Genomic DNA, 25123 nt, shown 5'->3' with positions numbered 1-25123 from the left:
CCTGTAGCGCTGCGCGTCCCCTGCGCTATACTTCAGCGTGCCCGCGGTCACTGCGGGTTCACTCGCTGCACGATGGCGGAGGGAGGCGGACCCGAGTCGGGTAACGCTTCGGACCCTGACGAGAAGCCGGCGATCACGCAGACACCCGTACCGTCCACTGAAAACCAAAAGCAGAGCATAGGGACGCTTCTGAAGACGCCACTGAGGAAGGGAGACGAATGGTAAGAGGCTTCAAAACGCAACAGAAGACAAGGCACGCGTTTCGGTATCGGCTCGGGCCTACGGAGCGTGAAACACCGGCTGCCGGAAATCCCTTCACTAGCCGGGTGTCCGTACAGCCACCCACTCCGCTAAAACTCTCCCATTTAAAATCAACAAAGCACGTTACATTGAACGCACGGTTAACTCCAACGTTAATGATTAAACACCATTATGTCGGTTTGGAAACGAGAACGCTGTCTAGTAGCTAGTTAGCACGGGTTAACCAGCTTTAGCCTCTCATGTCTCCTTAGTTAACCCCGTACTTAACTTAATGTCACCCGTATGAGAGAGAAAAAAATCGTTCAGACTCGTAACTTTAAGGGTTTGTTAAATAATTGAACCAGTAAATTGTAAACCGTTATCAGTTACGTGACAGGCTACATGACAAGATAGCGATAGGCATGTAATGCACTACTTTAGCCAATGCTAATTAGCCAGGCAGGCTAGTTTGCTGTCCGGTTAAGTGTCGTTAAGCGTTCGTTTGTGTCAGACGTGAATCTGGTTTTAAAGTAAAGATCAAATGAGGATAAAATAACGATCAAACTACTCGCTGTGAAGTTAAGGCGAAGTTTAAACCACCTTAACTGGTATTACAGTAGGGTTGTGCTTTGTCATGGCCACCCAGTTACAGTGTTGTTTGGCAACAACAGAAATAGTATATAACACGTAATGATTAAATAAAGGTATATTTTAAGTATTTTTAACTGTTGATAAAGATTTAAGATGTCTGCGTAGACAGTCCCACACAATTTAAAACTACTGAAAGCAGACACTGTTGCTCTAAATGTTAACTCATTTGATAACTCAACAGCTAGCTGTCAAAATATACTTGTTATAGAGAGTCAAGAGAGTTATCATTTGGAAACAGTTTTGCTTTCATTTGAGTATAGGCTTAAAACCAGAAGGGCTGTTTATGCATAATCTCTTATCAGCGCTTTAACCAGCTGACAGCTAGTTGATTTAAAGAAAGTCAATAGAGTTATTATTTGGAAAGACAATGTTCGCTTTTAGTAAGTGTTTTAGCCCTTACAACTCTATGAAAACATACTTTAGGGAGGTTACATATTGGTGCTTATAACTTGGGTGGGTCTCATGATTATTGTGTGAAGGCTGTCTAGATTCATTCATTATAAATTTCCAAGTTGTAATATAATTTTGCAATTTCTTTCTTGGAGAAGTACAAACCTGCTGAGAAGCTTATGTAGTGGAACACATTCCTATTTTAGATAAGATTAGAAGGAATGACATCCTTATTTACTGTTTCTATATTAGCCCAATAGTGCTTTGCTTTAGAATTACCCTGCAGTTAGTTCAACCCATCACTTCCCATAACGTTCATTGCTATGTACGACCTGAGTTACTCACTGATCTCTATCCTTTTTTTTGCACTGTTTAGGTATTTGATTGACAGCCGGTGGTTTAAACAGTGGAAGAAATATGTGGGCTTTGACAGCTGGGATATGTACAATGTCGGAGAGCACAATCTGTACCCTGGACCCATTGACAACTCGGGGCTCTTTTCAGGTAATGAATGATGTTGATGAATACACATTCTTGTACACGATGGTTGTATTATGAAAACGGTGCTTTGTTTGGTCAGCTGGTAATACGGTTTTGGATAGAATGTGCTGGACACGTTATCAAATATGTGAGTTTGGCATTTTATATATTTTGTATATTGCTGGCTAAATTTAACTTTACACATTGTGTATTTCTTGTAGGGTACTTTAGATGTTTGAGTCTAAACCTGAAAGTCTTGAATCTGAGCCAAATATAGCTAATAGTGATGAAGTTAAAGGTAGGGTTGGGTAATATTGACAGGATAAATGAATGTTAACATGTCAAAGTCTCACGCAGATTTCACAAACACTTTTATTAAAACAGCATATGATAAAAAAATAAAATTCTAAGATAGGGGTTTACTTCCGGTTCGAAAATATACAGCTGCAGAACACGCCAGCTGGTTGGAAAGCTTATGCCGAACATCAATGTGCATTTTTGGCAAAGCTTCTGTTGCAAAGACAGATATAACCACAACTCTATATACCGCCCAGTCCTAGTTTAAGGGCCTTCTGATGAATTATTTTTCTCTGTTACAGATTCAAAATCCCAGACGCTTAAAGATCATCTTATAGATGAGTTAGACTATGTGCTGGTGCCTACAGAGGCCTGGAATAAGCTGGTCAGCTGGTATGGCTGTTTGGAGGGTCAGAAGCCCATCATCAGAAAGGTTACACCTCTTCCTTGCGTAAACTTATTTATGATACATAATACATTGATTTATAATTTTGCGCTCTCAAAAGCAGCTTTGAGACTGAAGTGTTTTTTTTTTATGTAAGCAATGTAATATGCCATTAATATTCCCTTTGTGGCAGACAATTGGATAATTTTTCTTTTTCCAATCTAGTAAACTCATATTTAAATGTCAGTGTGATCTTGTCATTGGTAATTACATTAAACATTATGCGATTAAATGAATCGGTTGCTAGTATTTATTGTGAAAGTGTATTGAGGTGAGATGCATGTTACAATGTCGTTTTTCTTGCAAATTTGTGTTCCAGGTTGTTGAACATGGGATGTTTGTCAAGCACTGTAAAGTGGAGGTGTATTTGCTCGAGTTAAACTTGTGTGAAAATGACAACATGGATAAAGTAGTCACCCGCCATTTCAGCAAAGCGGACACTATAGATATAAGATTTATAATCCTAATAGAAGATATAAGTTAGAACTGTTCAATCACAGGCTCTGTTTACTTAGTGGGTATTATTATTGCTAAAACAGCTATAGTTTGAATCTGTAATGTAAAGGACAAGTTCGGTATTTTACACTTAAAGCCCTGTTTTCAGATTGTTTATGATGAAGTAGAACGGTTTTGACTGAAATTTGGACATAAGATGCTGTCTTGAGAATTTTCGGGTGTTTCTTGTATCACCTCCCACCTCTATAATGGCTATATAGGTGCACAGGAACAATCCTTCCTAAAATGCATTCAACTTTCATTTACAAAGACGTGAAACTCACCGAGTGGTCAGGGGTGTTCACTGATATGCTCACACAAAAATCGCTGCAAATGACCCAACAGGTTTTATCTTAGTTTTTGTCCAACTCAATTGACTTGTATTAGATGTGCTGTGAGGTACGGTATTACTCCGCGCCGGGAACCCGTTTGTATTCTTGCAATGGGCAATGGCGGATTAGCGCCACCACCTGGGCTGTAATGTCTATTATTCAAGCTCTCAGCGGAAGAATGTACGGGTGTGAGGCGTTTGGAAAAATAGATCCACAAGTTTACAACGAATGCTAAAACACCTGTTGGAAAGCATCTTTTGCAGCGACTTTTGTGTGAGCATATCAGTGAACACCTCTGACCACTTGGTGAATTTCACGTCTTTGTAAACGAAAGTTTAATGCATTTTAGGAAGGATTGTCCCAGTGCACCTATACAGCCATTATAGAGGTGGGAGGTGAAACAAGAAACACCCGAAAATTCTTGGGACAGCTGCATATGTAGAAATTTCAGTCAAAACCATTCTATTTCATCATAAACAGGGCTTTAAGTGTAAAATACCGAACTTGTCCTTTAAGATGTTATTTACCTCAATAGCTCCTTTTGTGATATTTGACACATGCATTTATTTTTTTCTTAGATACTATTGAAAAAGAGATGAGGAGATTATTCGACATCCCATCAGAAAAGGAAACCCGACTCTGGAATAAATATATGAGCAACACGTATGAACAGCTTAACAAGTTGGACAGCACCGTACAGGACGCAGGACTTTTTCAAGGACAGGTACAACGTTGCGCCACAATTCCAATTTTGGTCTGTTCGAAACCTTGATTGACAAATTAACCTCTGGTTTCGCAGACAAGGGTCAAGCTTAGTCCTAGACTAAGACACATGTTTGAGGTGTCTCAACTGAAAATAACTTTCACTGACAGATCTTAAAAAAGCCAGTGCTATTGGTTACACCAATAACATCTTTATCAAAAGCCTTGTTTATTAAAAATGCTTAAACATCTTAATTTAACTAAGGCCTAGTGCTGGCTTTAACTAAGCCTTGTCTGTGATACGAGTACACATCATGAACCTTATCTCTGCGATGTTTCTCCGTCAGGTGCTTGTTATTGAGAAGAAGAATGAGGATGGCACGTGGCCAAGACAGAGCTGCCATTCCAAGTATGTACACAGTTTGTGCTTTTCTCAAACGTAAAGTGGCTCTCTCACCTTATGATAGAGAGCAACCCCATTCCTGTTCAACTTTAGGTGAAATAAGAAGTAGGGTTCCCACGGGTCCTTAAAGTTTGTGAATCTGGGAAAAAAAATCAAGGCCGTTGGAAGTTACATACAAAGATACAGGGCATTGAAAGTGCTTATTTTATTTTATCTATTTTATGCAAGAAGTTTTTTTAGAAAAAAATCCATATTATTCCCTGTGTAGTGTAGGATAATATCATAAAAATTCTAGACTTTTTAAGCACACGTGCTAAACTGTTAGCTTTAAATGCTTATATCTTGTGAATGTTGATTCATACCAAAATGCTTTTTTGCATAGTTGTGTTTGACACCTGAAACTGTCTCTGGTTATGTATGTAACTGTTGTTCCCTGAGAAGGGAACGAGACGCTGCGTCTCCCTTGTCATACTTCCCGCGTCCCTGTAACGCCGTCTTTGGCAATATTTCAGATAGCGATATACTTCCTGGCTCCCGCGTCACCCTGTCTTTGTTGTAAAGCATCACCATTGAATTTTTTATATACACATTCAGACGCACTTACCCCTAAAGTGTCACGGCAGTGACGCAGCGCGAGTTCCCTCTAAAGGGAACTGTAACAATGTATCTTAAAAGGTAACACGATGTAAACTTGCTCTCACTTAAAATGTGTCCCCACATTTAGTCTTTGAATATGAGGGTATTGGGCCTGAAAAGTCCTTGAAAGGTCCTTGAATTTGAAGTTAACTAAGGTTACCCTGAAGAAGAGTTTGGACCATTTTAGACATTTTCTTTATAGCGTTTACAAAATTAAACGCTGATACTAGCAGAGTTTAATAAGGTGGCTTACGATGTTTTCAGTTTAAAAGAAATCACTACTGGGGTTTGCTGGTTTATTCCTGCTTTTAATGAATTTGTAAATTATTCGGAACTAACTTTTTATTGGAGTAGTTTTGTTATTGTTGCATTTCTTTGACTTTACCAAACTAATTTGATCTTTCCCAAGTCCAGTACTTCCACCTCTCGAAATTATACAACTTCCCCAAAACTCTCCTCCAATTCGTCTGCCACCATTTCCTCCACGATAACAAACGGAGATAGCAATAGCAACTCTGGCTACTCGCTAAACAACAGTTCCTCCGGTAACAGGTCAGTAAAATGCAATATCAGTGTACTCTACTGGGATTGCACATATGTAGCCATAAACAATACGGTTGAATGATTGTAGTTTAAAAAGCTATATGCCAATGGAGGCAATGCGTTACTTTAAGCACATCTAGGGGTGGTTTTGCAAACTGGGCATAACCTAGTCCCAGACTACAATGTATGTTCGAGCTGCAGGGCTTAAAGTTTTCTGTCAATAAGATGGATTTGTATCAATTTGAAGAAAAGAGGGAAAAGAAAAATTGTCACTCATCGACAAGCATGTTAAAAATAAACGAAGATGGGCTTGGCTTAAAGAAATGGGTGAAGATGACGGCTCGCTCCGATCCCAGTGTTAAATAATTAATCTGGTGCATGTATGTGTGTAGTATGCCATAAAAAAACTCCAATATGACAGTAACAGTAAAAAAAGTGCCTCAGCACACAAAGCCGCCGTTTGTTCTATCCTCTTTTCTGCCTGGCTTCTCATCTATCCACAATCGAGGTACTGGCGTATATTTGTCCATAAAGCGCCTATATGTGCGTTTTTAGATGAAGAACCACTAGTGGACCACCATTAAGGACCACCATTAAGAACACCTTTTAGTAAAATGTTAAAATCCTCTTGTTGTTTGCTTAAATCAAGTTTGGTTCCTCAATGTGAGTTTAACTAGGAACTGGAAATGCTTTTATTTCAAGTTTTCTGGTATTGGTACTAAAGTGATTCTTATTTCATGATAAATATTTCTGATTGCGCCATGGCTTTGCTTACCCAACATAACTGTGCTTACTCAAAACTACTTTGCAGGTTGGGAGGTTACTCCTACAGCTCCTCCTACAATTACAGAGAATCGGCCGCTCAACCAGGCCTATGTGGTCTAAGTAACCTGGGCAACACCTGCTTCATGAACTCTGCTCTCCAGGTACCCAAACTAATTTAAACAATACACTCACCAGGAGTTATGATTGGTTAGCCAGATCGTTTTTTGAGGTATTGAATTGTTTTTCTGATGGCAGTGTCTGAGCAACACTCCCCCACTCACAGAATATTTCTTGGAGGACCGATACGAAGCTGAGATCAACCGGGAAAATCCATTAGGGATGCGAGGGGAGATCGCAGAGGCTTATGCGGATCTGGTCAAACAGATGTGGCTTAGTCGAACCAGTTACGTGGCTCCCCGCACTTTTAAAGTAAGTGACCAGATGACTTACTGTGGAAATGGCTGACTGTTCATAATATGTCCTAAATAAACCAAATTACATTTTTCTTCTCTCTGGTCAGACCCAAGTGGGTCGTTTTGCCCCGCAGTTCTCAGGGTACCAACAACAAGACTCTCAGGAGTTGCTGGCCTTTTTGCTGGACGGCCTACATGAGGACCTCAACCGTGTTAAGAAGAAGCCTTACCTGGCCCTGAGAGATGCTGAGGGACGGGCTGATGAGGTAAACCCAAAGCCATGGTGTCCATCATCTTCTTTGTTATGTGCTTAAACACTTAATCTCTATGAAACAGCCAATATTACTGACTAAGTGGGATTGTACTAGTGGATTAGATTTGATTGAAAGACTAAATGTATGAACTTCTTTTGGTCCGGGAGCTTGTTGACCCTTCGTTGAAGGTCTGCGTGCGTTATTCTGTCCATGTACAGAAGGGCAGTGGAAGCATCATCAAAGTAGTCCATGTGACATCAGCGAGTCAGTTAGAATGTGTTGAAGCATCGAAAATACATTTTGGTCCAAAACAAAAATATTACAACTTTATTCAGCATTGTATGTAAACTCGAATTGCAACAAACAAATAGCTCTTTTTAAGACTTTATTATCAGCAACCCTGACAACAGCAACCACTGCTCACGGGTAAAAACATAAACATGCATAACATGAGGCATTCTCACCCCGTTAGCGCCCCCACAAGGACAGGATGTTAAACTAACAATCTCCCTCTTAAAAAAACAAAATAAAAAACCAAATACACATTTTTTAAAGGGAGTGGAAACATTATCCTAAAAGAAGGGGTGAGCATATGTAACAAAATTAAATGACAGTAACATCTCTTTAAAGAGATCATTATCCCTTTTTTTTTAAACTTATTTACATTTAACTTATTTATGTTCCCATACACCTTCACTAAGGGTTTTCAGAAGTAACAAAGTAGAAGCTCCCTTTTTAGTCAGAGAGTCAGCAAGTTGTTGCTTTGTAGCAGACCAAAGGATCTGCTTGATGTTTCCAGAGTGGATTAGTTCTTTAATGCTGCTGATCTCAAGACGAAGTCTTTTTTCTGTAACAGACTTTATGGACTTCACAGCATCAAAAAGAGAATGATTGTCAGTTACACAGATAACTGGCAGGTTGTTTAAAGCAATGTTGCCTGTTGTAATTTCTGAATAAAGAGCAGATATACACATCCCATTATCAATGCCATCGGCGAGCGCCAGAGTTTCTCCTGCCAAAGTGCTTCTGACGACTCTTCTGATTCTCTTAGATTGCCAGGAGATGGGAGAAAATTTTCCATCTTCTCCCACCAAGAAAATTAGATGTCCACCTTGAGTACCGCCGTCCGGAAGATTTCCCAATGAGGCATCACTAAAAACAACCAGTTTCAGGGAGCTGTCTTTTCCCAGGTTCTGAAATTTTAAAATGACCTCCTCTGACTTTAGTTTTCTGATAAGCTTGTTTACATCGTGCAAAGTCTGAACAGTAGCATGTTTTGTAGTTGAAGCAAGGAGAGAAGTGTCACACATTATATCTGGTCTACTCTGTCTAGCAACCCACTGGATTTGTCCAATCTTGGACCTCAGCATGTCAGCTTCCAAGTTTGTCAGTGGAGCTGTACGTTGCACAGCTCTGGTTGGATCCAAAACAAAAGGCTGAAGATTCTTTATATATGTGCTTTGACGTACATGTATCTCTCCATTTCCAGAAGAGATTTCCATTCCCACATAATTAAAACTATCACTCTCTTGACGGCCAACTTCAAAAGCTGTTTTCAAATGTGGGATGACCAAAGAAGAAAACGTTTTCGAACCAGCCCACAGAAAATCATCAACATGAGAGGCGAGGATTCCAGTCAACTCACCTTTGTCATCCAGCCAGTAGAACACTGCAGGGTCAATCTGTGATACATGACCTCCCAGCTGTTGCATGGTATCTTTTACCTTATTATACCAGTACAGAGAAGCATCCACTAAACCATACACACATTTGTTTAGTTTCCATAGCGTTCCTTTGCACATTGCTTCTGGAGGAGGACGAATATAGACATTTCTTGACAATTCTTTTCCTTGAAGAAAAGCAGCTTTGATATCAATTGAGTTCAGGTGCCATTTCCTTTGACATATGACTGCCATAACAACTCTTAGAGAATCTGAAGCACAAGTAGGAGAGTCTTTAGGAAGGTCACTGACATTTAATTCTTCGAAACCTCTTGCAACTAGTCTTGCCTTAGGTACTATACCATCAGGTGTTTCTTTAATTGAACACACCCACCTTGTGCTGATACATTTTTGACCATCATCTTTCACTTCCTTAAACACACAGTTACTTTTCCAGTTGTCCAGCTCAGTTTTCTTAGCTGCAGCAAAAGGTTCGTCTTCAATAATCAGCACATCACTTTCATGGTGAGGATTACCTTGTACTGTGGTGACTGGGGTAATAATCTGAAGGTCATCCACTAGTGTTAAGTTAGCTGACCCAGTAATACCTGCAACAGTCTCTGGGTGGGTGTACTGTAGATTGTACCAGTCTTTGTGTTTTCCTGTAGTTTTTCCTGCTCTGCTTAGAATTTGTGCTGTACGTGACTCACCGCTTTCTCTGTCTGTAAAGATAATGGTTTGTCCCGCTTTCAGTTTAGGAGTACAACTTCTTGCATCTTCTCCTGATTGAGTCAGTGTGTCATCTTCTGACTGAGTCGATGTGTCATTTTGTTCATCAATTTCACCTTCAACATTTGATTGTGATTTCTCAATGCTATCAGTGTCATCGTCGTACTCCATTCTGTTTAAAACTGCAGGTTGTAAAACTGTACTGTTCTCAATGTCTTGTTCTTTTGCATCTCCGTCTTCCTGTATTATGTGATTTTCATATGTCTTTCGGAGACTAGAATGGTGTACACGAACATAAGTACCTCCATGCCGTACAAAAATCACTGCCCCGTCCTGGCCAATCACGACACCTGGGCCTTTCCACTGTGCACTATCTGCATGCTTGTAGTAAACTTTGTCGCCAGTCTCATATTTCTCATCTGTAGGTCGTAACTGTTTGCGCAAAGCTCGTCTAATTCTTTCAGAGCATTCAGACTCTGTAAACGCTCTCCTTGCAGCATGTAAAACTGAAATGTGCTGTCCTACCAAAGTACTTGTACTACTACTTTCCAGAGCTGGCGGTTTGTCAGTAAGGACTGATGGTAGGTTTGGATTTTGACCAAATACAAGCTGGTAGGGACTGAAACCGTGGACATTGTGCATTGAGTTTTTTGCCATCAGTGCCCAATCCAGGGCGGTTTTCCAGTCACATCTGTTGTCATTTTTCACTTTCATTAGTATGTCTGTAAGCGTCTGATTGTGTCTTTCCAAAAGACCATTACTCCAGGGACTATATGCCGCAGTGGTCTTTACCTCAATGTTGAACTTTTCTGCCATGCACCTCATTTCCTCATTGTTAAACTCTCCACCATTGTCACTAAACAGTCTTTTAGGTGGACCATGTATGCTAATCCAACAGTGGATGAAGCTCTTTACAATTTCACTTGCCTTTTTTGTGGTCATAATAACTCCAGCACTAAAGCGAGTGAAGTGGTCAATAGCATGAAGATACCACACTCCTGTATCCAGTTCATGCAGGTCTATAGCTACTGTTTCATTGTAACTTGAGGCCATAGGCAGTCCCACCGCAGGCTTAGGTTTGGGCCTGCTGTATTTCACACATGTTTCACAGTGATCTACTATGTCCTTTAAAATCACAATGCACTCCTCATCATGATTACCTGAACTGATCAGCAGCTTTTTTAACCTATCCACAGTAGCATGGCCAAATTGTTTATGCAACTTTATTAGGACTTCTTTCTTTTTCTTTGAAGTCATGTTCTCTGTTACAAATAGAACTTCATCTTCACTACATTTCTCAGCATCACAGGAGGAGTCTTGATCCGTCAGGTTTATGCAGTAATGTCCTGATGAGTTAAGCTCAAGGGTCACAGGGTGTTTGAACATTATTGCGGTGTCATTCTGAAGATCCAGTACGGCACCTGCTCTTTTTAAGGACGTTTTGCTCAAGAGCAAAGGGATATCAACTGGGACTACTTCAGTTTCAATGTAACATTTGGTCTGTCCAATCATAGCTGGAATCTTGACCTGTTTTGTAGAATGTACAACTTTTCCATCTCCAAACTTGAAAGCTCTTGCACTATCTGTGCGTTTCAACTTTTTTAGCTCTGCTGTTTTTAGTCCACTGACGTAGTGATCAAACCATTTCTGTCCGCACACTGTTTTAGTACAGGCTGTATCAATAACTGCTGACCCAAGTGATTCAACCATAAACACTTCTGCATCTGACAAAGTTTCTTTAGAAAACAAAGTGATGTTACATTGCTCTACATCCTCAGTCAGCTTTGCTTGTTCAGTTCTGTGAGGGCAGTCTTTTGCCCAGTGATATGTACTCTGACAGATAGCACATTTAGATCGCCTGCCATATCTATCGAGAGGATTCGTTCCTGGCTGTGTTTTCAGTGGTCTTTGTAGACGTGGCTTGTTTTCTTTCTTACTAAAATCAGTGAAACATGCAGACTCACCAGTAAAGTGGCTTCCACGCATGTAATTTTCTCCAAAAATTCGTTTCAGAGCAGATTTCATGTCCGCAAATGTGAGGGTTGCGCAAGCGGTAAGCGCTAATTGTTTATCTTTAGCATCGAGACCCGCTGTGTCGAGCAGTTTAAACGCCAGTACAGCATCTGGAAGTGTCATACCGAAATTCCGCAGCTTGTTATATTTGCTTTCAAACTCGATGATGTAATCGGCCATCGGGATTCCGTGCTCTCGTGTGATACGATCAAACTCCGTATACGCGTCGTATTGGCGATCTTTTTCTTCTTTCAGGAATACAGAGTCCAACTTGTCTAAAATCGTTTTCATACCATCATCTTTGTTTAAATCATCCGCAGATATTTCCAGAGCAGCATCTCGCGCCCTCCCCGTTAACGATAGCGCGACAGCCAGTGCTTGTTTCTTTTTCTCCAGCTCTGTGACACGCATCCACATTTCCACCTCATTTTTCCAGCTCTCATAACACTTCTTTTCATCAAACTGTGGCGGGACCTTGTAGTTTCCCGCAGCCATCCTCTGCTACCAATGTAAACTCGAATTGCAACAAACAAATAGCTCTTTTTAAGACTTTATTATCAGCAACCCTGACAACAGCAACCACTGCTCACGGGTAAAAACATAAACATGCATAACATGAGGCATTCTCACCCCGTTAGCGCCCCCACAAGGACAGGATGTTAAACTAACATTGTCTCCACTTCCGAGTCTATTGTGAAGGGCATGTGCGAGACTAAAGTCACGTGACTGCAGTGACGCGGATGACGTACAACGCAGCTGACGTGTTATTTGGTGCACCCCAGCTGTTGTTTTTTTGCACGCCCGGGCTTCGTTTACAGTCTGAGGGAGACACACGCCGTAAGTTTGAAAAAAAATTAGCAAACATGTCTGAGGATAGCAAATCATCCACGTCACTGCAGTCACGTGACTTTAGTCTCGCAAATGCCCTTCACAATAGACGTGGAAGTGGAGACAATGCTGAATAAAGTCGTAATTTTTTTTTTTTTTTGGACCAAATTGTATTTTCAATACTTCAACACATTCTTACTGACCCACTGATGTCACATGGACTACTTTAATGATGTTTTTATTACCGTTCTGGACATGGACAGTATACCGTATGTAGATTTTCAATGAAGGGTCAACAAGCTCTCTGACTAAATCTAAAACATCTTAAACTGTGTTCTGAAGATGAACGGAGGTCTTACGAGTTTGAAACGACATGACGGTGAGTCATTAATGAAAATTATTTTAATTTTTGGGTGAACTATTCCTTTAATATGTTGTTACGCTGATAAGGCCCCGCCTACTACCACTGACTATGCAGTAGCTCATTTGCCTTTAAAGGTACATACACAAAAAAAAACGTTTTTTTGTTCCCACCCAAATAGTGGCACCCAAATGTCAGACATGCTATAACAAATGATCTGTGGGGTATTTTGAGCTGAAACTTCAGACACATTCTAGGTACACCTATATTGTTTAATTGAGGAATGAAGCCACTGACTTATTTATGTTATATAATTGTTATTTATATGTTATGTAAATGTTACACAACATTTCTGTGTCATTTATAGATCGTAGCCAAGGAAGCATGGGCGAACCACAGGTTGCGGAACGATTCCATAATCGTGGACATCTTTCACGGCTTGTTCAAATCTACGCTAGTTTGCCCAGAGTGCTCCAAAGTTTCTGTTACGTTTGACCCCTTCTGCTACCTCACACTGCCCCTGCCACTGAAAAAAGATCGCACTATGGAGGTGTTCTTGGTCCGAACTGACCCCCAATCCAGAGCTATGAAATTAAGGCTTTTTTATATGAACACACTGGTTTGCAAGTTTTTGTTTGCAGTCTGGAATAAAAATTGATTTTAATAACTTGATGTTTGGTGTCGTGGTTCCAAAAATGGGTGTGGTGACAGATCTGTGCAGCTCTTTGGCCAAACTATCTGGAGTTCCTTCAGAGAATGTAATTATAATTTTATTATACCCCAAAACGAAAATGCTTATGTACTCACCCTTGTGTTAAGCTCTTTTACTTTTTATTTTATACATAACATGAGTTGAATTCCCTATTTTTATTTGATGATCTCTAGATGGTTGTGGCAGATGTTTACAATCACAGGTTTCATAAAATCTACAAACGGGATGATGGCCTGAGTAGCATTATGGACAAGGACGACATATTTGTGCAAGTTATCTTTTATATTATCCATATGTTCCTTGAACAGCTTATAGGGTTGTTTTCTTACTGGTTATTTATTTTGTGCCAATAGTTATGAGGTATTAGAGGAGGACAGCGAGAAGATGAATCTGCCCGTGTACTTCAGAGAGAGGCACTCCAAGCACAGCGGAGGTTCATCCGGCACAATGCTCTTCGGCCAACCTCTCCTCATCACCGTCCCGCGACACAACCTCACCGTGGACACCCTCTATGAGCGTGTGCTGGAGAGGATCGGGTCAGTGTCTGTTTTTGTTTGGCTTTCGGTTTATTCTTGTGTTTTAAATCAAGTTGACCTTCAAATCCACTTTGTCGTTTTAGGCGTTACGTTAAGCGGTCGGAGGGAACTGTTACAGACAGTAGGGCGCCTGCCTCAGCCACTTCCTCCAGCAGCAGCCAATCACCAGAATGCGTCGCTTCGGTGTCCAGTCACAGCACAGCACTGAGTGGCTGCAGCAGCCCGGCATCTGAAGGCGCTTCATGCAGCGCCGGATCAAACGGCAGCAACCACTCTGGAACCTGTAACGGTCCTAATGGAGTTTGTGATGGTAGGATGCTCAGTCAAACCTAATAATTACGTGTTGATAGGCTACAGGCAACTGTATACATTTATATGCGTAGTTATTTGCATCAAGTATTTAAATATGCTCGTTTCACTTCACTCTATGGTAACCGTGGTTGACTGTGCGTGGGTGATTCTCACGAAAACTTGGTTTTAAAAATGTCAAGCATGAAAATGTAAAAATTGCTTAAATTTACTTTTTTTCCCACCATACATTGAAAAACAAAGTCTGGAGTAAATGGGAACATTAATTTAAAAACTTTTACTTATCATTTAATACTTTTTGTAACATAATTTAAAAAATTAATCCTAAAAAATCTCATTACCGCAACAGTCAGAAAACATCAACACTGACATATTTTCAAAATGACATGACAAACCTGAAAGAACATAATGTGGAGATTCTGCACATGCATTTAAAATCAAAGTATTATGCTTCTATTAATTAAATTAACATTTAATAAGTATCTGTTGCGGTAATGATAATCAAAATGTCGTGTAAGCATTCTCACAAGACAATATTTCAAATTAACTGTAAAAAAATGATCGTACCTGGTAGCCATTTTGAAGTAACTGGTCCATGTGCTTGGTCACTCAAAATCAAACTTTATTACAATTCTGTATGTGTGCTTAAACTGTTCTCAAAAAGTGTTGCAGAGGATGAGAACATCAGGCATGGACACATCATTTTCCTAATTTTTCTTCATTATTATTATACATGAATATTCAGTAAATATTTTTTCTGTCATCTAAAGTAGTCTAGCAAAACATCCATTTATTTTTTTTCTTAATATTTTTGTGTTAATTTGATTAAATGACAACATAACGCATGTTCAAACACAGCCGGACACATTGCGGTAATGAGAATTTCAGCAGAAAATGAGATAAAATGTACAATTATAAATTCTTATGTTGAAATCACACATTGTGCAAGGTAGAACACAGTATTGTGTTAATTCTAATGCTTTTTAATGTTAATATATTACACATTTTAAAGCTAAAATCATTAGTGCCGTGGTGTTTCAATGGTTTCGTGAGAATCACCCGTGTATTTTCAGACACTTGACCTAGCTCAGTGTTCTGAAAGTGGACTTAGGGTTGCTCATGTGTTACAGGTGATGAGGAAGCCATGGACCACCAGGAGAGTCCCGAACCTGAGAATAGCCACTCAGACACTGTGGATGGGGAGGAGGACTCTGAACCAGAGAACGGTCCCAATAGCAGCAGTGGAAAATCTTCCTCTTCCAGGCCTAAGCTCTTCTCTTTCAGCATGGTCAACTCGTACGGAACAGCCAACATCAGCTCTCTGCCTTTTGATGGCAATCTGCTTAAACTCACATGTAAGTCTTTGCTTTTTACCTTCAGCATGATCAATTTAACTTGAATAGAAGTCATTTCAAAGTGATTAAAACTAATAAATGTCAATATCTACATCGCATTCAACAGTAGCCATCGATTGGGACTCGGATGTCAAGAAACTGTGCTACGATGACGAGGAAGCTGAGGTAATCTTCACCCTTTCACTATTTAACCACTAGGGGTGTGTAAAACTACTTGTTACCAAAATCAGTTACCTGTTTGGTTGATCTTTATGCAAGCCTTTGAAATTGGGACCATGTTTACACACAGCCTGGTATTTAGAGTTTTCAATAATAACATCGTTATTTTTTTAAAACTTGTCATTTACATCAACCCGCATAAATACGCCATTGAGTGCCATAAAAACTATGCCAAACCTATGGGCGGCAGTGCAGGGAGAGGAATAAAGCCATGCAAACCAATCAAAATTGTCAGAATCGACACCAACGAATAACACAAGCGACTTCCTGTTCCTTTCAACTGTAAACATAGGGCGCTCACATAACGTTAAGCATTTTCTGGAGCATAATGTGACTTTCAGACCCTAAAACCCTGTTTCTCCCTGTCGACACGGCAACACGTAACCGGGGTTATCAGAAATCTCCACTTTGGCCGGAGGTTTTAGAAATAATCGTTTTCTGTGATGATAAAAAAAAATTTGTGTAAATGAGAGGCCAAACCGCAAAAAAATATCTGCAGCTTTTTTCTCATGTAAATGGGGTCTGGGTCAACCAGACCCCTCTGTTAGATGTTTCCTTGGAATTTTGACCAAAAACCGGAAAAGTTAAATCTCACAACTCATCTAGTTGAAACCATTAACATTAAGCATCAAGTATTTAATAAATAATGTTTGGCTTACTTGATTTTCTAGATGGTGTCAGACTAACTTATTCATCGTTTTTTTATCCAAGTAAATCCGAGTTTAGAGAATATTAACCCATAATTTACTCTCCTTTATGCCATCCTCTTCAGCTGAACATATTTACAGTTATATTAAATAATATTCTGGTTCTTCCTAGAGTTGTAATGGGATTGAATGATGGGCACTTGTTTGAAGCCCATTTGTCATGAGAAAACGAAATCCATAATAAAAATTGCGGCACACTGGCTCCACGTCAGTACGTAAGACGATCATTGGTTCTCTACTAGTCTTATGACCATTTCTCTTATGCAGAGTTCAGACTGCACGATTTTAACCCACAACGTCTAGGGTTACTTATGTAACTGTTATTCCCTGAGAAGGGAACGAGACACTGCGTCTCACTTGTCATACTTCCTGCGTCCCTGTAATGCCGTCTTTGGCAATATTACAGATAGCGATATACTTCCTGACTTTGTCGTTAAGCCTCACCATTGGTTGAATTTGATAAACACATTCAGACGCACATACCCCTGGAGGTGTCCCCAAAGTAACACAATGTAACCTTGCTCTCACTTGAAATATGTCCACACATTTAGGCCTTGAATTTGGGGGTATTGGACCTGGAAAGTCCTTGAAAGTTAACTAAAGTTTGGATACCCTGTATCTACATACACTGCGTGTCCCCTTACATGGAAGTTGCCAGTTCGTGCATTTCTACAGTAGCCCTAAACGGACAAACTGCTCTTTAAGAATGTGTTTTGTTACTACTTAATAATGACATGTTTGTCCTGTGGCCTTCACTTTGCATTTTGAAAATGAAGGCTGATCTGTTTACTGAGTGTTGGTTGCAATTCACAGTTTCGCTGCTAGATGCCGCTAAAAATCTACACAGTGGACCATTAATATGAGGTTTCTTTCCAGGCATATGACAAACATGAGAGCATGCTGCACGCCCAGAAGAAGAAGACCACAGTAGCTTTACGAGAATGCATTGAGCTCTTTACCACAATGGAGACTTTAGGAGAACATGACCCCTGGTGAGAACACCCTCTTGTTCATCATACATCGCATAACTGACTATCTGATATATACATTTAGGATTGTTTAGATTTACACAGATTTTGGTGGTAGACTGTCCTGTGCTGGTCTGCAGGTATTGCCCTACGTGTAGGAAACACCAGCAGGCCACCAAGAAGTTTGACCTGTGGTCTCTCCCGCGCATTCTGGTCGTGCATCTGAAGAGGTTCTCATACAACCGCTGTTGGAGAGACAAGCTTGACACTGTTGTGAACTTTCCCATTAGGTAATACTAATGTATGACGCACGTTGCCTATTTATGTCTATCCTATCAATGCTGCAAAACTAGAAAACTATATAACAAACCTATAACAGACAGTTATGACAAATACAGTCACCTATAGTGCAGAAGTAACATTTGAGGATACAACAGAAGCTTTGCTTTGATGTCAGACCTTTATTTTCACTTCACAATTTATGTTATAATAGGGGTTCGTAATATACGTTATAATAGGGGTTCGTAATATAAAGTTTAAAAAAAAGACTTTGTATTGACCCACCAGATGGCAGAAGATGTTTGATACAGAATGTCGTTTCCCTTTTGTAGTCCAGTTAAAAATTTATATATGATTTTTGGACTTTGAGATGCATCACCAGTTTAGATATGTATTCGATTAAAAAAGGCAATCCTTTCATGTGCATGATAACAGGTGTAGAACACCCAGTTTTAGCAGTTTGTATTCTTAGCCTGAAGTTTTTGACCCTCATCCCATTTTGGGTGAGGCACTCTTTGTAAACACAACAGGGAATACGGTAATAAGGAAGGTGTCCGTTTCCGTGAACCTTAAACTAACAAAGCATTCTATTGTTCATTTGTAGGACACTGATATAAAACTGATGTCTAGTTCTTCAGAAGTCCCTGATAAAGAAAATTTAGTTGAAGCTATTTTTGACTTTTATTTTGTAGTTTCATTTCCTGATTGAAAAGGAACTGAGTGAATGAAAGCATGCACTGTAAAAAAAAATGCAGCATGAAATTAAACATGTTCAATTTTACTATTTTATTGACTTGTCATAAGTTGACACAAAATTATAAGTTAAACAACTGTTTTAATAATTTGTGTTGCTTTAATTTAACATCATTTTAGGATATTAGGGATAACAGAGTTGATGTATCTAGATGTTAATGTGCACTTTTTCTCACATAGGGACTTGAACATGTCAGAGTTTGTTTGCGACCCCAAAGCTGATCCGTACGTCTATGACCTCATTGCTGTTTCCAACCATTATGGAGGAATGGGGGGAGGCCACTGTAAGTCAATCTTGGTTCTTCTGTTATTTCATAACTCTTAATTCCTTGTGAAATCACCTACTTCCTTTTTGTCTGTGCTGTTTTCTTTATTACATTACATGCCTTATTATAAAGTTTGTCAGCTTCAGGTTGCATCAACAGCTTTACATTTGCTCATTATTGCCCACTTGGCATTAATCATATATTGCTACATACAGCAACTTCACCAGCTTCATTTGCTTCCTTGTCATTGTATGACATCCTGGAATTATGAAAAAGGAAGTTGTTTTATTCAGTTGATACTTTTGGAAAAGTTTTATCAAGAAAATTCAAATAATGTAGTTTTAATTTTTAGGAAAAAAAATTGATAAAATTAACAAGTTTTATTCCAACATAGCCATAGAAGCAAGCATGTTGTTTAAAAAGAAAAGAAAAAAAAAATCAGTGGTTAAGCTGAGCAATAATCTCTTATTTCCTCTTTTAGATACGGCATATGGCAAGAACAAAATGGATGGGAAATGGTATTACTTTGATGACAGTAGTGTTTCTTCTGCCACAGAGGATCAGATTGTGGTAAGGCTTTTGTTTTTTCACCTTTTTTTTTAATTAAAGATACCCTGCTGTTCTTACGGGTCATAAAGTGAGTTGCAAAACAATCCAAAGTTCTGCCATTAAAGTAAAATCAATTGCTCTTCTGTCATTACAAAAGTGTTGTGTAAATTAGGCCAAGAGACTCAAGCTGGTTGCTTTTGATGTGTCATGATAAGATTGCACTTGCTGCATACTCTCAGGCTGTTTGAAATGTGAGACGTCAGGTGTGTGCACTGTCATGATGAGCCAAAAAAATAAACAACATTCAGTACAGCAAACAAGGCATTATGGAAGGTCAACAAAACATTCATGATCATATTTATGTGCCCTTTTTTTCCCATTATGTGTTTTTTGCTCAAAGTCTGTGCCAACACAACCCAGGACAAGAGACTGTTAGTGTTATAGTACGTGCATGGCAAATAGTTTAAAGGTCTCATATTATGAAAAATCCCCTTTCACAAGGATATAATGTGTGTTGCCACCGTACAATAAAAAAAATCAGTATTAAATTAGAAATGCGACTTTCTGATTTTGATTCTTTTGTTAAAGCTCACATAACGCGCACTGTTTCTGCATTTCTGATGTTAATCTGGAGTACCTATAGAGTAGTATTACATCCTTTATATCTTCGAAGAGTCTTTAGTTTAATCAGATTAATAAAAAAAAAAAATAAGATTAACCTTACCGATTCTTTCCGATAACTTATGAAAAAATGAAGAAGGAGGAGTTACTACCGCAGGAGGAGCGAATACGAGTCATGCAACACTATAGACCCCTTGCACGTGACGTCACGCTCTACTCGCGCGAATTATAGACGCCATGATGGACGGCGGAATTGCTATGTTGTAGACGGACGGCAAGCCGAACAAGTACGTGTTTGTGTTCGTTAGGGTCATTAAATGGTTATTTCGTGTTGCTATGATGCACCTACCAATACCATTACAGAAAAGTGGCATACATGCATTATTTTTACATGAATGTTATTGTTTAATGTTGCAGTGACACCATACATTTCATAGCTGCCAACTCTCACGCATTCACCGTGAGACCCACGCAATTGACCCCATTCTCACGCCACACATCCATTTTCACGATGTAATTAGCTAAACCAGTGCTCGCAGTACTGACACTTTTATATTTTAGCGTACCTTCACTGTCTTTTGCGTGCCACCTTCCCATGTTGCTGGTACTTTGCTGCAAAGAGTCAAAGAGCATTTCACTTTATGTGGCGCTGCGCAGGAAGTTCGGCAGCGAGGACATCAGAGTACCGCGAGAGCAAGTCGAAATGTTACAAAAGGGTCCGCCTTTACCTTTGCTCTCGCGTTACTCTGATGTCATACGCCGATCAGTCAGCTCCGCACCAGTCGAACACACAAAGCATCAAGGTCTGGATGAAAAGCAGAGATTCCACGCACGCAGATACCCTCAGAAAACAACAATTTTAATCAACCATCACTCGCGTGTGCATGTTTGCAAGCATTACAAGCCTGCGTGATGTTTGCGGTGACAGGTTTTAATAAAAGAGAAAAAAGTCAATTGATATTTGACATCTATAAACAATAATATATACGAAATATAATTATATGGTCTTGACATACACATTATCTGTTGCTTTAGTTTAATATTAAACTACTCATTTGGTTTATTTGATTGTGACAGTCCCTCTATCACCAATCACAAATCATCACTTTACGCTTCTCTTTCTCAGTGGATAAACTGAATCAAAGCTGCTGTTATCTGCAGTTATACATTTTACAGAGACCAGTAGCCTATTCATTAGATTTTAACAACTTTTTGGCACTTTTATCAGAAGGAAAGCATAATAGAAGTGTATAAAATAATAGTAAAGACTCTAATCCCAGGCATTTAAACTCAGTAAAAGCTTTTATTTCAATTTAATTTCTAAAATATGATTCGATTTGTATTGTGAACCATTTTAATGCAGTCTTTTCCAACTATTTAACACAGAAATAGCTAAAATCCACACTATTATCAATTGGCAAATGGTTAGGACTTATATAAAAAATTATTACCACAAACCCCCACCCCCCCAAAAAAAAAAATCTCACTCCAAGCTGAACTCAGAAGTTGGCAGCTCTGCAGACTTTTAAAAGCCTTAAGATCAGCACCAGTGTATGGGGATATCCCGTTTACCACATAGTGGTACAAATCATGCGGGCTGAAGTCGGGCAGACTGGGCGTTTAATGAGGTCCGTGAAAATTGAAGGAGGAAGAAGGTAAGGGTTGGTATCCAGTCCCGCTATCTCTAACTTCTCTAAATAGCGCTTTTTGTGATGACCTACCAAATGCCCTACCTCGACCGATAACGGCACAGCAACTTCCTTAATATAAGAAGCCATGTATTTTAGTGAAATATATATTTAAACTGTTTAAAACTAATCAAAAATCCCGCTCGTCTATTACTAATCAACCTAGTGCGTCAGTGATTTTGCCGTCCAGCATGGCGTCGTCACGTGGTCTAGGTCACGTGTTTGCAAAGGGTCTATACAACACTGTTTAACTTATGATTCACTACATGTTCGTGTCATTTATATAATATGCACATGCCTATTTCCAACATAAGACAGAACAGAAGTCTTACTTACCGCATGCAACTCATGACCCGGTTGGGCCTTTTCAATGAAATCCAGCGCATCAAACACACACGCAAAACTCCACTGCTACCCCGGATAATAAACTATATCCATTGTTTTCATAAGGCTGGCTTTCTTCTCCTTACATACAAAACACACGTATTAATTCATGCCATTGTTGAGTTTTGAAATTAAACAAAGCTGTCAAGTGATGTGATCTTTGTGATGAAACAACTCTTAAACTGTGTTAATTAGTCAGAATACATGAAATACCATTGAACCACCCCTTTAATGTGATGTCACACTGATAAAGCTCCGCCCATAGCCACTGACTGACTGGTAACTTAACCCAAAAGCTTTTCTAAATGTGTTTGTTAGCACATTGTAGCAATACTGTGGCTAAAGATGCTAGTTTCCCAGACTGTATTGACGGGAATCAGATCTATTTTTAACCGAAAACAGTAGTTCATTTGCATTTAAAGGTACAAATGATCTGTGGGGTATTTTGAGCTGAAACTTCACACACATTCTAGGCACACTTGAGACTTCTTTAACATCTTGTAAAAATGTTGGCCCTTTAAAGGGATAGTTTACCCAAAAATGAAAATAATGTCATTAATGACTCACCCTCATGTCGTTCCAAACTCATAAGACCTCCATTCATCTTCGAAACAGTTTAAGATGTTTTATATTTAGTCTGAGAGCTTGTTGACCCTCCATTGAAAAAAAGTCCAGAAAGGTAATAAAAACATCATCAAAGTAGTCCATGTGACATCAGTGGGTCAGTTAGAATGTGTTGAAGCATTGAAAATACATTTTGGTCCAAAAATTACGACTTTATTCAGCATTGTCTTCTCTTCCGCATCTGTTGTGAAGTGCATGCGCGAGACTAAAGTCACGTGACTGCAGTTACGCAGATGACGTACGACGCAGTTTGTTTACAGTCTGAGGGAGGCGCACGCTGTAAGTTTTAAAAAAAAAACTTCACAGTGTCTGAGGATAACACGTCATCTGCCATTAATTACATAATTTTCATTTTTGAGTGAACTATCCCTTTAAGTCTTCCATGCTTCAGTAAATGAGTCTGCATAAAACACTTGGCATCATTTTGTCTTAAAATGAATATTTGTCTAAACTGCGTTTGTTGTTCTCCACAGACTAAAGCAGCTTACGTGCTCTTTTACCAACGCAGAGATGCGGACACACCATCCAAATCCACCCCCTCTGCGTCACTAGGCGGAGCTCCGGAGACCCTGGATGACCACATGGACACCAATTGAGTTTCTTTAGTCTTTTAAAAACAGGCACTGAAACGAAAAACTACATAAACCAACAATACATCAACGCACATCCGTGGCTACTTCAGTGACTATTAAAGGCTCACGAACAGGCCCTTTGTTTTAGCTTTATTTTAATTTTCTTTCACACATGCATCTTTATCCAGAGCCAAAAAAGAATATTAATAATAAAGAGAATTTTAGTTTGATGCGTGACATGAAAGACTTCATTCTTGGACCTTGATGCCTGCTGATAATTTCTTTAGTTTGAGGGTAAAACGGCAATATAACCTCTTCTTTGGACGACATGAATGTTAGTTGAAGTTTTACATAGACCGGGAAAGGGGAAATGCCCAGAAATAGACCTTGTATGCAACATTACACCCATCTGAAGTGTTTCGATTTTGCCTTTTCCCCACTTACGTTGGATTTTAGCTATCAGCATCTTGTAACGTGCCTCCTGTGAAGAATAGATTCTCTGTGTATGAATGCTTCTAAGCCTGTGGTGATGATAAGCACAGAGATTCTCTTGGAGAAGCTTGCGCTTTTATATAAAATATTGTCTCCATATTTCGTTTATCCTATCACGAGCCACTCTGTTGGATAACTATGCCATGCAAAAGGGCGTTGAGAGGCCTGAAATATTTAACTCTGAAAGTTGCTCTGACTATACAGATGCCACAAACTGTTATGGTGACATTACAGTGTGCTCCAAACTTGTAAAAAATTGGTTTGTGTGTGTGTAGATACTCTTTTGAAAATGATAGGTAGTGGACATTATTGTAATGTTCATACATTTACTGCACTGGTAAAAGGCTTTTAATCTAAAATGCAGTTCTAAAGTATCTTATTTATGATGATTTGTGATTTAATGTTAAATTTGACCGGTTTCACAAGTTTTTTTGGATTGTCCTCTGGCTTCAAACCAGCCAGAGGAATATCAAGCCAAACATGGTGCTAAATTAGTGACATTTGAAAGCATAAGAGACCAACAGGCGAACAGTGGCTTGTTGGTTTAATTAAAAACACCCTAATAACAGTGTTATTTACCATGTGATTGGTTCTCACATTATGGTTATCATATGGCTTTAGCAAAGCTCAAGAGTCAAACGATGTTGCAATGCTTCGTACTGTTAAAGGTGCAGTATGTAATTTTTAGAAGGATCTCTTGACAGAAATATACAAAACTATATTATTAGGGATGTATAAAGACCTTTCATAATGAACCGTTATGTGTTTATTACCTTAGAACGAGACCTTTTTATCTACATACACCGAGGGTCCCCTTACATGGAAGCCGCCATTTTGTGCCGCCATTTTCCTACAGAAACCCGTAACAGACAAATTGTTTTACCAAGTTGTTTCCGACAATGACTTGTTTGTCCGGTGGCGGCCACCGTAGATTCTCTATGCGTTTCAAAAGCGATGGGTGAGCAGTGGACTAAGCCGTTGGTTGCAATTCGCAACCTTACCACTAGATGCCGCTGAAATTTACACACTGCACCTTTAAAGAAGCATATTACAGTTTTGTCCATTACACAAGAACTTTTTGTTGCAAAATGATAACCAGATGATTGTTCCCATTGTTTACCTTTCCATGGTATTAGCAGTCACTGATTGGTAAATGCTCTGTTGTTATTTATGGCAATGATGAATTTATGATCTAGCGAGAGTTAATTAAAACACAAATGCCGATCAATTTTAATGGCACCTTCCTAAACCTTATTTATAAGAAACATCAATTTAAACATTTTTGGTTTGTTTCATAGAAATATCTTGCATAGATGTACATGATCATAATCTGGGGCACAGTACATAGCTGCTTTGTGTTCTGATATTTATCATGCCAAGATTTGCAACGCCAGATTTTGATTAAGCTTATTTGAATTAAAAATATAATAAAATGTGGAAGCCTGATTATA

At 39.2% G+C, this 25123-nt stretch overlaps 1 protein-coding gene across 1 annotated transcript; it reads left to right on the top strand.

Moving 5' to 3' along the window:
• On the top strand, positions 1-25123 carry usp4 (ubiquitin specific peptidase 4 (proto-oncogene)). Its single transcript, XM_073870389.1, has 22 exons — positions 1-221; positions 1658-1785; positions 2361-2491; positions 2823-2952; positions 3912-4054; positions 4380-4443; positions 5482-5623; positions 6426-6540; positions 6635-6808; positions 6900-7058; positions 13006-13224; positions 13307-13396; positions 13524-13618; positions 13704-13886; positions 13970-14196; positions 15326-15550; positions 15645-15715; positions 17353-17468; positions 17585-17734; positions 18657-18760; positions 19224-19312; positions 23082-25123. The coding sequence occupies exons 1-22, from the start codon at positions 73-75 to the stop codon at positions 23202-23204; spliced, it is 3027 nt and encodes a 1008-aa protein (XP_073726490.1). The 5' UTR covers positions 1-72; the 3' UTR covers positions 23205-25123.

The sequence above is a fragment of the Misgurnus anguillicaudatus genome, chromosome 8 (genome assembly GCF_027580225.2).
Source record: "Misgurnus anguillicaudatus chromosome 8, ASM2758022v2, whole genome shotgun sequence".
In the NCBI taxonomy this organism is placed as follows: Eukaryota; Metazoa; Chordata; class Actinopteri; order Cypriniformes; family Cobitidae; genus Misgurnus; species Misgurnus anguillicaudatus.
Note: the sequence above shows the minus strand (reverse complement) of the source record. Positions and strands in the feature narration are given on the sequence as shown.

What these genes read in the sequence shown, in the direction of transcription:
- usp4 (XM_073870389.1), top strand. Translation starts at nt 73, where the DNA reads ATGGCGGAGGGAGGCGGACCCGAGTCGGGTAACGCTTCGGACCCTGAC. An exon ending in TCCTAATGGAGTTTGTGATG is followed by an intron (nt 14,197 to 15,325) that starts GTAGGATGCTCA and finishes CATGTGTTACAG; the next exon opens with GTGATGAGGAAGCCATGGAC. An exon ending in CCACAGAGGATCAGATTGTG is followed by an intron (nt 19,313 to 23,081) that starts GTAAGGCTTTTG and finishes TGTTCTCCACAG; the next exon opens with ACTAAAGCAGCTTACGTGCT.